Raw genomic sequence first — 13,266 nt, forward strand, 5'->3', positions numbered from 1 at the left:
ACATTTGCTCCTCCAACTTTTAGGGTAGACTGCTTGTTGTTTTGGAGAATCAGGTAGTTCACCCCCAGATTTCTGGGATTTACCTCCAACTCTGCCAAAAACTTTTGTGTGTGTTTTGGGCAAATTATTTATTCTCTCTCTGTCTCTCTTCCCACTTGTTGAATGGGGATAACTCTTCGTAATCTCATGGGAGATTGAGGCTTGTAGTCCTCAACAGAAAGATACTGATAATGGTTGCCAGTATTCCCTGTAAGCTGGGCACTTGTGTCGGTGCTCAGGAGAAATTCAAATGCTTCCCCACTGATTAGCAGTGCACCCACAGCTAGGTTTTTGTTTCTACTGATGGTGCACGTTGGCACGTGCCTTGGTGCACATAAAAATGTATACCACACCTGGATGGAAAAAAATCTGCACATGGATGGAAAAGATTAGAGGGTATGTTGATGGTTGCTATTCCTATTGGATCATTTATTTTCTAAAGACTTTTCTGGTTGATCCTATGCTGGGGTTGGTATGTGTAAGGGGAACTGGGAGAGCTGAAGTACGTAGAGAAACCTTATGCTTGTTACAGATCCACCTCTTCCCATTTTCCCCACAGGCGAAGGAACACTGAGCCTCTGTGTGCAGGACTGCAGTCTGAGATTCTGAAGTGCTACCAAGAAAACAAGCATGAAGTGCTCAAGTGCTCAGAGCTGGCCAAGGAGTACCAGCGCTGTGTTAGTGCAGCACAGAAGGTAACAGTAACTTCCCCACCACCTCCTGCTGGCTTCACTGTCCTCTCTGCCTAGTGTTTTCCTTATGGGGAGCTTTCTCAGATTGCTGTGGCTCTGATGGGAAGGTCAGAATGCTCACAGGCTTCAGTCTCTTCTGAAGACCTCCCCACAGGATGTGCAACTGACACAATTGTAGCAAGTGCTGATGTTCTAAATTAGCACCTTAAGATACTAATGCCAACCACTGGTGGGTTTCTCTTAACCTTCTAATGTGTTGTCTTATCACTTTTCCTCAAATCTCAACTTTTCTGATAGACCTTGCAAGCTACACCCTTCACATTTATGAGAGTAAAGCAGTATTTCCAGTACCAGCAATATTTTTTTAATGACCATAGGTCTAAGTGCTCTGTTTCTCAGTATTGCACCCCAGATTGAGAGACTTTCCTCTTATTGTTGCTGTTTCTTGTTAGTTTCTCTTATTGGCAAATTAGACCAAGGTGTTTCCTTTCAGGGATTAAGGGTATCCCAAAATTGCTGGCCCAGCAGAGTAAACCTGCACCCTTTATTATATGATTTTCAGAGTTAGCGTGCATACAGCTACCATTAACATCCATCAATTTTGACTGCTCAGCACCTTGGAAGAATTAGGCCATTAGTACTTGAATAAGAAGAAGGGAGTGGGAAGGATGCCCGGTTCACAGAGCACTTCCAGTGGGCTTTCAAATGGCAAAAATAGTCTTTGAGATGGTGGTGGATATAAAATACAGGTGTAATTTCTAGGGTGTAAGGAAAGAGGAAAATTATCCTTCCAGGTACAGGGCCATTTGCTCCGATGGAGCATTTCTTGAAGGGTTTATGGTGGGGTGTAGTGCAAAAGCAAAGCTTTGTAGGGAAAATGAGACTGAAATACTTCTTATGGGGTCACCTGTGTGAAAGGGAGAGGCTGGGACTGTTGTGAAGAGAGCCTCTTTGCATTAGCATTGTAAAAAGATGCTGTATGCCTGATTTAAGTATAACATGAAACAAGCTGCCAGCCCGCTCCCAGAAGAAGCCCCGACAGAAGGAGATGGGAAAATTGTCAGGATATATTAGACCAAATGTTGTTGCAAGTCCTAGTGGAATTTTTTTTCTTTCCTGTTTACAAAGAAGGTCTTTGTATGTCTGCAAATCAGCAAGGTTAAAGCTGCCAGGGAAAGGGCTTTTCTCTGGTATCTTTAAAGTCGCCAGCTCCCAAAACATGCGGTTTCTTTTTCTTCCTCAGCTCTAAAGCAAAGCAGGGCCTGTGCTACTGCTGCACAATCTCTGTCCCCTGTTGCTGTATGCAGAGCACAGCACATCTCTTGCTGGTCTCTGTTAGGCAATGCTTCCTTCTTGCCTTCTGTAAATCAGGCTTGTAGCCTTTCAGTGAGTGTATCTTTAACAGATGCATTTACCAATATATCTTTATTGCGCCCAATGCAGACGAAATGTGATTACCAAAGAAGACAGATTGCATTAAACTTCAGCATATTCACAAGCTGCAGTTCCAACTCGCCTGAGAAAGAGACTGGGAAGCTGCCAGTCTTGAGCCCCAGCCTGACATTATTAAAGAGTAAATTGGAAGCTGAAGGACTGGTATCAGCAGAGGGCAGTGAAATATCCTATTAAGTAGGAGGTTGTGAGGGGGTTTTTTAGTTTGTATGTTTTCTTTATAAACCAAATAACTTAGTTCACAGAGATTCCTTTGTACAGTGAGCCTTGCTAGAAAGTTTCCCTTAGTGTTGTGGAAATCTGCTGGAAAGAGGTGCAGACAGGGTGCTGAAATGCATATTACATTAATTTGCTGCAGGTGACAGCAAGATGGCAGGAAATCTCTGTATGCATTGCTAGGGTAACTCTGAGCTCTGAGGTTAGCATCTGTGGTAAATTCTCCATCACTGGACACTTTTAAACAAGATTGAATGTTTTTCCAGAGGATATGCTCTAGTTCAAACATAAATTAATTCAGGGAAGTCTTGTTGCCTGTTTTATACAAGAGGTCAAATGAGATAATCACAATGGTGCCTTCTGGCTTTGTAATCTCTGAATTAAAGGGTTCTGAAAACACTAGACCAAATGGAGCCCTGGTGTAAGTTCTTACAGCATCAGTGAGTTCTCTGGCTTACCCCCGGTTTAACTCTGACTATGGTGGTTAACTCCACTGATTTATGATGTCCTCTGAACCCCAAAATGTATGCACTGCCTCAGGCACGGGTTGCTGACTAGGTTTCATGAAAGGTCATTACAAGATTCACATATAAAAAAAGACTTTTCTTAATTTACACCTTACACTGAATGCCTCTCTGCCTCAAGCTCTCCTGCACAAGTGTAAGATTCACCTTGGAGAAGGGTGAGGAAGAGGAGGACAACTTCATGACGTTTTTAAAACGAGCTTAATTTTTAGACAGTGCAGTGTTGGCATCCCATTAACCATTGTATACGTTAGGTAACTCCAGTTCATTTGCATACTGATGCTTTGCCCTCACTAGTATACTTCACCAAAGATCTTTCAGTGCTCATCAGATGTTACTTAATGTATCTTGTAGTGCTCTGAGAGTTACCCCTGATGGTGGCAGAAAGGTGCCCCAGTCCATTTAAACTAGACTCCGAATGAGAGGGTTCTGTATTATGAAGGAAGTGAAAATTGCAGATCCCAGTAGAAGGCTACTGTTCCTCCAGCCCTTCCAGAGCCTATATTGGTCAGAGCTTGTCCTTTAAAAATTTCCCTGAGTCAGAAGTGTTGTAGGTGCCCTGAGTGCCCCTACCCCATTAACAAACAGGTAAAAGAATTCTCTTTTTTTCTTCTTTTTCTCCTTGTTTCGTTCCGCTTTCTTTAGTTTGAAAATATTTTTAATTAGGCATTTTCTTCCCTGCCTGGTTCCTGGGCCTGTCTTAGCTAATCCTCTTGCACTAGCCCTTTGCTAGGGTTGCAGTGAGTTCTAAGAATGACCAGGATGACACTGCAGTTATGCAAACCTGCTGTGTAAGGAGTGAAGGGGAGAGGGCAGGTGTCTGTTTGCAGGGCAAGAGCTGGGACTCATAAAACGGTACTAGAACGATGAAGGGAGGAGAATGAGAGAACAGTAGCGGCTCCCGGACTCTGCGGTTGGCAATGGTGATGGGGGTCAGACTATTCTCAGAAGCCTATTCTCCAGTGCAAGGTGCGGCTAGTACAAAGCCAACTCTGTAAGAGAGTATCCCTGTGGAGGCATTGTGGGAAAGGGGAAGGGCAATGCAGTTCACTAGATGAAAATCATGAGACAAAGGAAGAAGAGGCCAATTGGCTCCTGGACATTATAGCCACGTCTACGCTGCAGCGCTATTTCAGGATACTAGAGGTATCCCAAAATAGCTATTCTGCATCTTTTGCATGCACCCATTATTTCAAAATATATCAGGCTCCCTATTCCGATGTCCTTGTATACCTCATTTCATGAGGAGTAAGGGATTATTTATTTTGAAATAAGTGCTGTGTAGACAGCGCCAAATTTTAAATAAGCTATTTCGAAATAACATCAAAATAAGATACACAATTTGCGCAGCTCAAATTGCGTATTTTATTTTGACCTATGGTGCAGTGTAGATGCTCCCTATCTCTGTGCCATAAATACAGTGTTACCTGTTCCGGGCCATGCGGGTCCCTTTAAGGTGGTGATTGTAATTAGGGAGGTTGTGGAATCTCCATCACTGGAGATATTTAAGAGCAGGTTAGACACACCTCTATCAGGGATGATATAGACTGTGCTTAGTCCTGCTGTGCGGTCAGGGGCTGGACTCGATGACCTCTCGAGGTCCCTTCCAGTTCTAGTAGTCTATGATTTTATGATGGTTTTTACTCTTGTGGGCTTGATGGGGCACAGGCTGATGGGCAGGCATGAAGTGAAGGTTTGTGCAGAGGAAATGTAAGGGAATTCCCCTCTTCACTGGCTTTGACCCAGAGACTATTCTTCTCTAACTTACTGCTTAAGCAGTTTGTGCAAGTGAATGTGGGGCTACTTCTCTAATGCCTTCTCCTCCAAGGAGAGGAACTTGGGAGGTACTTTGTGAGACTGGGTTATAAATCTCCATTGGAACCTATCGAACAATGAGAATAAAACCTCAGTACTGACTCGTGTATTATTCCACCAAAATACTCTCCATTATCATAGTACCAGCATCCTGAGCTGTTGTGTCTTGCTTGCTGGGAAGTATGTGCACTGTGAGAGTGGCTTGCTTATGATGTCTCCTCTTAGTTTGGGTCTGTTTTCATATTTCTGCAGAATTTCAGACAAAAAAGCATAAAATCGCTGCTTTTAGACCTAAATAAAAGCTGGAATAATGGTGAAGCTGTGGGAGGGGCAGCCCTTATTGTGTCTCTTCAAATTGTTTCTAGTTTATTGATTGCAAATTTCACCAGGAGGTGGAGCTACCACAGCTTGCATACAATTAGAATTGAAAGAGGATGTTGCTATTTTCTCTCATGCCAGGCCGGGTGGAGGACAATGGAAATCTGGTTAATTTGTTTCTTGGAGTCCAGGTAGGGAGACCTGTGTCTTTGTGAGCAACTGGCAAAAGCCTTTGTATTTTATCAGGTCTCTTTGCCTCATCTTGAATAGGGTCCCTAGACCTTCAATAGTATTTATTGCCTCTTTGCTTCCCTTTTCTGTAAACATGTCCATATGAATGTTTGTTTGTTTGTTTCCGAAAAGGCTCCTTCCTCTGTGCACCCGAGAATGCATAGAATTCTAAATTTCACCTATGGTTTTAGCTGTCAGAGAATTTTCGGACTGATTTGTTACATAACCTATTATTATACTATCAAATCTCCCATTGGCCCCATACAGAAAGGGTGACCTACAAGACTGGGCCAGTGGGCCTGACACCTTGACCCTTCTCTCTCCTTACATATACCCGTAGAGCAGTGGTTCCCAAACTTTTCAGCATCACACCCCCTTTCTGATTTTTGAAAAATCCTCATGCCCCCCCCCCCCCCAAAAATAGCAAAAAAAAAAAAAAGAGGACTGACTGGGGCTGAAAAACAGTCATGGACCTTTTAATTCCTGGGACCACTGTAAAAAACAAGAGGGAAAAGATGTTGACACCCCTCCCCCCCAAAATGGTTGCCCTTTTAAGAGGAGAGAAGGCATTGCTCTTTTAAGGTAGCCATTTTGAAGTCTGCCCAGGACGCTCCATCCTCTTCTCCCCCCACCCCAGCCAGCCCGAGCTGTGCGTGTTCTGGCAGACGCCCGAGCCAGGAAAAACAGAAAATACCGGACCTTTCACACGTCCGGTATTTTCTGAATTTTTTACCAGACTGACCGGGCTCTTTCTTGGGGGAGGTGGGGGCGGGGTGGGCGGGCGGAATTGACTGGGTCACCTTGTGCCCCCCCCCCGGAGTTTCTTTACCTCCCCCAGTTTGGGAACCTATGCTGTAGAGGATTTCCTCTCTGTGAATGGTTACCCTTTCTCTCAGACTGCTACTCTAGCATCTCCAGGACTTTTTTCTTATAGATCAGCCATGCTGACATTTTGGCTCATCTGAAGCTTATGGCCAGGCTGTGTAGTATGTAAAGCTCAGGCCACACATACAGTTCTGCCACATAACTGTTCTCTCTTGTCAGTAGCAGGTGTCTAAATAAAGTTGTTATAAGGAATTCATAATTCTCCCTCATTCTTTTCATGCTACCTGTGTATTACCCACCACATAGCATAAAAGTGTGAAGGAGAGAAACCAGTCGTGTGTTGAGGCGAATGCCTACTCTGAGGTGTCCCAGAGGATTTTTAAGAACCTTGGAAAGCAGACAGGTCTTCATTAAAGACTTGTTGAAAAGATATATACATACACTCAGAATATACCACATGGAACACTGAATCTCTGACTCAGAATGCTGCTAGACAGCATTTCCTTTCTGGAATCCAAATGTAGTTGTAGAGAAGTCTGTGTATTTTATACCTAGAGCTTGAAGCACTTAGCAGTTCCCTGTAGTATATTCCCATTCTACTGTCCACATATGTCCACCTACCTTTTTTAAATGCAAACTGATCTGTAAAGTTTTCCCTTGCTTTTCCTGTAAAGTTAGTTCAGCTTTTAATCTTTCTCTCTTCCAACCTTTGTTTCCGTGAATGCTGTGGTGATAACGCTATCGGAGGAGTTTATGACTCAATAAATGGCCCTCGCAAGGGAATCAGTGGAGAGGCCGCAAGCTGCAAGCAGCTGCTGTTTGTTTAGTCGTAAACTCTGAGGAGAGCAGCATCAGATTAACTGTACCCAGGCGTTCTCCTAGCCTATTATTTGCAAAGGTGAAAATGATCCATATTTTGCTTCTAATTATAAAGAACTGGAAATGGTTATTGTTCAGATTGTATTGCAGTTCCTTGTTTTGAAGAGTCTCTCTTTGGTCCATACACAAGAGCTTTTCGTGTGCCCTAGAGTTCACTACTGGAAAAACTAAAAAATATGGAGCTGCCTATAAGGAAATAAACCACCCTCTTAATATATGAGGCATATTCCAGAGTAAAATGTTGGCCTACTTAAAATGGAAATGGTTTCTGCATGTACCCAATATTTACAAAGCTAGAGGCATAAGTTCTTTGTTTTGCTCTGTATCGCAGAGCTTCACAAAGCCCTGGTGTTTCCAAGCCTGGCATTATCATCATTATGTATTAACCTCTGTGAACACATGCGTTTCCCTATCTGTGCTATACAGTCCACATTCTGTATAAAGCCCAAATGTGCCATCTTCTTGGAGTTTGGAATTATTTAAGAAAACAATGAGAGAACAAAAATCAGCTCAAAACTTCTCACCATTATTGGTTGTGCTCCAAGATTCTTCTTCGAGTGATTGTTTGTGTCAGTTCCCATTCAGGTGTACGCATGCTGCATGAATGAATGTTGGAAGCTTTTCCCCTAGCAGCTCTTGTAGAGTCAGCTGTGGAGACCCCTAAAGTAGCACCGCTATATCAGAACATATATACCACTGCCATTCCTCCCATCCCTCAGTCTATCTTACTGTCCTTGGCGACGTTGAAACTGTAGCTAGCTCTTACTTAGCAAGTGCCTAGTCCCTAGCGGTAGCTCTCGTTCCTCTAGTCTTCACTTTGTTTCTCGTGATAAAGATTTTCAAACAAATAAAAGGACAGTGAACAAGTGCCCAAGTGTTTAGCCCCCGTAGGGCACCAGGGCATGCCTAACACCCCAGGCTTTAAAGTGTGTGTAGTGTGCAAACGCCATATGCCCAACAGCTACCTGCATGAGGCATGCCTTCGCTGCCTGGGTGAAGAACATTGCACTGAAAAGTGCAAGATCTGTCAAAGTTTTAAGCCCCGCACCAGAAAAGACAGAGAGCATAGGCTTCAACAGCTCCTGATGGAGGTGGTGTTAAAACCCCCAGGAGCCAGCTCAGTGCACAGTACCTCGGCCTCCGTGAGAGACATGGTGCAGCAGCTGGGCACAAGTGCCAAGACCTAGATCTACCTCACTGACACTGTGGGGCAGGAGAGAGGACAGAGGCAGGTCCCCCTATAGGCCCCGACAAAGACATGCCCATGCCAGGAGGAAATCCCCGGTGCTGGAGATCCAGGACATGCCGTCAACTCTGACCCCAGGACCTGTGCTCTTGAGTTTGGCACATGACCATCCACTGAGGGACTGCTGGGACCTCACCACTCAAGGGGAAAGCCAGCTATGCTCCGTCGACCACAGTCCATGGAGTGGTACCAGAACGGGTCTTTCTCCTTGGAGGGTCCCCTGTCATTGGTGCAATGTTCCTTGCTGCCAGCACGGTAAGAGAGTCCAGCACCGAGCGCTAGACTGGTGTTCGACATGGAGACCAGGTTGAGGTTGTGGTCTAGCAGTCCAAGGCACTGCTCCCCTTTCAGGCCTCTTCAGCACCAGTCGGAGTCCCGAACAAGGTCCCGACACTTGGCACTGGCATCATCAGCACCACTGTGGTCGTCCAAGTCAGAATTGGAGTTGGATGTGGTGTTGGATAGGTCTCGGCACAGCCGGTCTTGACGCAGTACAAGAGACCAGCTGATACAGTGGCAACAGCATTGGCCACCGCCAGCGCAATACCATCAGTCCCAGGATACTCCACCGTGTCTGCGAGTCATAGATCCCGTTCCCTCTAAGGACAGGCACTGCTCCAGGACACCATCTGCAGCAGAGTCCCACCCATCTAGAGTTGACAGCCCACTTCCTGGGGACAGCCACCAGAGAAAGGCCATTGGGTGGACCCCAAAGACAGAGCTCAGTTACCGGTGGAGGACACTGCCCCGGCCTATTCATTGCCCTCACTGTACAAAGCAGTTGTGGGCACCACCATGTTGGGGCCCTCACCTGTGGACCACAGGGCATATCAAGAGTTGCTGCGCAGGGTGGCGCAGAATATGAATCTTCTGATGGATGAGATACAGTAACCTGAGGACCCAGTGGTGAACATCCTCTTACATGAGGGGCCCTCCAGGATGGCTCTGCCAATCATGATGACAATACATGACACTGTGGCAGACCCCATCCTCTGTGCCCCTGGCAGCTAAGGGGATCGAGAAGAGGTACTTTGTCCCACCCAAGGGGGAGATCGGGGGAGGGGCAGCCAGCAGGAAGCAGAGCTGGTAGGAGGGGAGGTCGGGGGCAGCGGGGCTGGCCAGGGGAGATCGGGGAAGGGGTAGCCGGTGGGAAGCAGAGCTGGTCGGGAGGGAAGGAGTCAGGGGCAGCGGAGCTGGCTGGGGGATATCGAGGGGGAGCCACCGGCGGGAAGCAGAGGTGGTCGGGGAGATCAGGGTGGGGGGGACAGACGACGGGAGCGGGGCTAGCCGAGGGAGATCGGGAGGAGGAGACCCGGCCAGCAGGAAGTAGGGCTGGCGGGGGGAGGAAGCAAATCAGTCAGCAGGGAGTGGGACCGAACAACGCTGGGTAACTCCAGCTAGTTGTCGAATACATGCACCAGGTCTAGCTACTTATGGTCACCTCTTCACCTATCTTTGTTAGTATTATGGAACTCAATTTTTTCAGCTTATCACTATTGGGTTTATACTTGTAGTTTATACTCTTGAGAGTGACATCTCATGCTGGGAAGTGGTATTTTCAGATTAGGGTTATGAGATATGGGAGGAGAAGTGTTGGACTGCTGCTTGTGCTTATTCTGTGGATAGAAATCCTCTGTCTCCAGGGTTGTTAAATTAGTACCTTTCATCAAATCTAAAATGCATGTGTTTTGTTTAACTTTGTGTAGTGCATGTATTTCTAGTAAAGGCAACTTCCACCCCTTTGTGAGACTCTTATGCCATCTAACCATTCTCTTTGACGAGGCATTTCGTAAGACTCCATGTGTATTTTGTGTGTACTAGCACACACACCATTATTCCTAGCTACACTTTATCAGGCTATCCTAAGTAACCTCTCTGCTTCCTTAGTGTTTACTGATACAAGAGGACCTGAGGGAAGCACTATGTTTCAGTAGTTAAAATGTAGCATTTGGAGTAAGCTCTGCCAGTGTTTACTGTGTCCTGTTGGCAGATACAGTACTTAGTCTTGCTGCACTGACATCTGTAAAATGAAGTTAATTCTTGCTTGCTTTTGTACAGTACTTTAAGATCTTGTTAAAGGGCCTTTATAAATGCAAAGCATTCTTAGAATTGATTTGCAAAACTGCTCACGTGCTAGGACTTGAACTTGCTACCTTTGCAGTATAAGGTGAATATTTAATGCACAGTCTTTAGAAGTAACTCAGTTCTGCAGCATTAAACATATTGAACAGTTTCCAGCGAGAGACTGCCCTACCATTGTGCTGTGTAAAGACAGAGCATGTGTCCAGCAATGCAAGCAAAATTATTATGACAATGTGTTTTCTCTTTGTCCCTGATGGATGCTGAGTTTGTCCTGTGTAAATGGGGTTTAGGTTCAGCCAACCTCCTGCTCTAAATTAGCCTGTTAAGGAATGGTGAGGAGAGTTTAAGGATCGCATTCAAGAGCCAGTAGCTCCCTGGATACATTAGGGGGAGCAATTTAAAAATAATGCAACCAAAAACCTCTTCTTTTATGTTTAAAATATGTAGTTGATACTCTGTTAAATCTTGGCTCTTCTGCCTCTGTTCTTCAAGCTCTCTGCTTGCCCTCTGCCCATTTATCTTTCTGTCAGGTCCTATTGCCTCTGCCCATCTGGCTCTGAATTTCACTCCACTCAGATCATCCTGCACCATTGTCCACAAGGACTGGGTTTGCTATTTTTCTGAGTGGATCATTTGCTGGGCCACTTCACTAGGTCAGGTAACAGAGAAATAATCTTTACCAGATTGACTTCTTTCTACTAAGCACAGGTCAGTTGTTTCATGTTTTTGAAGACCAGAATAGGCACTCAGGGATCTGGGAACTCTGCAGAACATCTGTACATCTACTGTGATGAATGGCTATTGTATTCTTTACTCACAAGGATTTAATCACCATCTCCTTTAGAAAGAGTGAGTTTAGTGCTATGCAAAGTTAATCCCAGGAGACAGAGATCTAGCCCCAGAACTGGTAAATCTCCCCTTCTAGGGTTCCATCTTCTTCCTCTGTTTGCAGCTTTGTATGTGGTATTCTTCAACCCTGGTATTCTTCAACCCTGACTTAATTGGGCCTTCTCATGGAAAGAGATGCGTTTGTCTGGAGCATGGATCTAATTCAAGGGTGGGCAATAATTTTTTTTATAGGGGGCCACTCCAATATTTTGGTAAGTAGTTATGGGTCACAGTTGTCTATGGAAGGAGAGTGGGGTCTGAGACGGCGGTCGGGTGCAGAAGGGAGCTCGGGGAACAGGTTTGAAGTGCGGATCCGAGAGGGGAGGATAGGTGCAGGAGAGGATTCTGACCTAGGGGACAGATGTTAAAGGGGGTATAGATTCTGGGAACTGCTATGATTAGGCTGGTGGCGGGGACAGTGCACAAAGTCCTCCCTCTTTCCCCCTCCCCCCGATCATATGGCTCGGAGAGGCACATGGAGCAGGCAGCTGCTTTGAGTGGTCTGGTGCTGCAGCAGGTAGGGAGCCTACCTGAGGGTCCCAGCGGGACAGACTGCAGGCTGGATCCAGCCTGCGGACCATATGGATTCATCCCTGGCCTAACTGTTCTAGTCTGGGAAAAAATAAGTAAATTGAACAAAAGGCACTTTTAAATGTTATAGACATTAACAGACTCTGATACTCTTCGCTTCCTTAATTCAAAACATCCTGTTTGGATAACTTTAAAATTCTGCTTTGTTTCCTTGATGTTGTTTCCTGCTTGTGACTGGGAGATGTCCTCTGGGATGGGTTTTGTCCCCCCCCATAAAAAAAACCTATAGCTGGCCCAGGACAGCTGATACGGACTGGTGGAACATGGGCTGTGGGACTGAAAAATTGCTCTGTAGACATCTGGACTCAGGCTTCTGCCTGAAATCTGTGACAGTGGAAGGTACCAGAATGCAGGCTTCATCCTGAACCTGAATGTGTACACAGCAATTTTTAGCCATGAGCCAAGTTGGCTGACCCAGGCCAGTGTGGCTGTGCTGCAAAACTTTTATTCCTAAGTAAGAATATAGGAGGAGTTCTGGGCTTTTGGGTAAGGAGGATCAGAATTCTGGCGCTGGGGAGAGCTGGCTTAAAAGCTGGTTCCCCCTAGTACTATCTCCACAGTGCCACTTGCCCCTTCCCCTGCACTGCTGCCTCTATTAGAGGCAGAGGTGGAGGGGAAGGCTGCCGCAAAACAGCTTCTGTCCTCAGTGGGCCCATGCTCCCTGTGGGCAGAAGCTGCTCCGGCAGCAGCCCTTGTCTGTGGGGGGGTCCCAGCGGGGAACTGGGCCACCTGTGAACAGGGACTGCTGCCAGAGCAGCCTCTGTTCATGGTGGCTGGGGTGGCCATAGACAGGGACTGAGCAAGCTTGACTCAGTGCTGGCTCGCGCCGGTCTGGGTCTGCTGCGATTCTGCAGTTTAAATGTAGCCACAAGAGGGGTAGCTCCTAGACCGGCATGAGCACTTTCCCTCATCAACTAATCATGACGATTAGTCAGTTAACCGCCTCTTAACATCCTTAGTGCACTTTCAAAGTGGCAGAGTGTGTAGAAATAGTGACAATTGTGATGATGCTAGGTGGCTAGAATAGTGGTGGGTACTGTAGGACAAGAGTGAGATGTGTAAGGAGGCACAGTTGCTACCTTGAACTGAAATTACATGGGTGCTATGGAATAGGAAGTGCAGTGGGTGGTGGGTGTGACAATGTGTGCTCTGCTATGTCTGGCACTTGCCTGTGTGTTAGTCTCAGTGTTTGTGAGCAGAAATTTCACCTATACAAGGTAGAGGGGGGAATAAAGACCCCCAAAAAGTATTGATTTTATTCCTATCAGTTTGTCCTAAATTCCCGTGTGTCTTTGCTAGGTCATATTGGCATGACTTTCTGCCACGGCATAAAGGTGCTTCAGAAGCCACTTAATGTAAACCTGACACTTTGCACCAGTTTGTTCAGCAATGGGCTCTGTTCACACAGAAGCAATGGCAGGGACTTAAGACAACAGATACTTTTAAGCTCCTTGCATAATGCAGTGTC

At 46.0% G+C, this 13,266-nt stretch overlaps 1 protein-coding gene across 4 annotated transcripts in view; it reads left to right on the forward strand.

Moving 5' to 3' along the window:
- Positions 1 to 13,266, forward strand: part of CHCHD6 (coiled-coil-helix-coiled-coil-helix domain containing 6) — a 183,542-nt gene that overhangs the window by 130,108 nt on the left and 40,168 nt on the right. For all 4 annotated transcript variants that reach the window (XM_006120208.5, XM_089781217.1, XM_089781216.1 and 1 more), the window contains one exon: positions 599 to 734. In XM_006120208.5, the coding sequence (XP_006120270.2) occupies positions 599 to 734 (136 nt within the window). The remainder of the gene's footprint in view (positions 1 to 598; positions 735 to 13,266) is intronic.

Source organism: Pelodiscus sinensis, chromosome 11, assembly GCF_052426305.1.
Source record: "Pelodiscus sinensis isolate ZL-2025 chromosome 11, ASM5242630v1, whole genome shotgun sequence".
Lineage (NCBI taxonomy): Eukaryota > Metazoa > Chordata > Testudines > Trionychidae > Pelodiscus > Pelodiscus sinensis.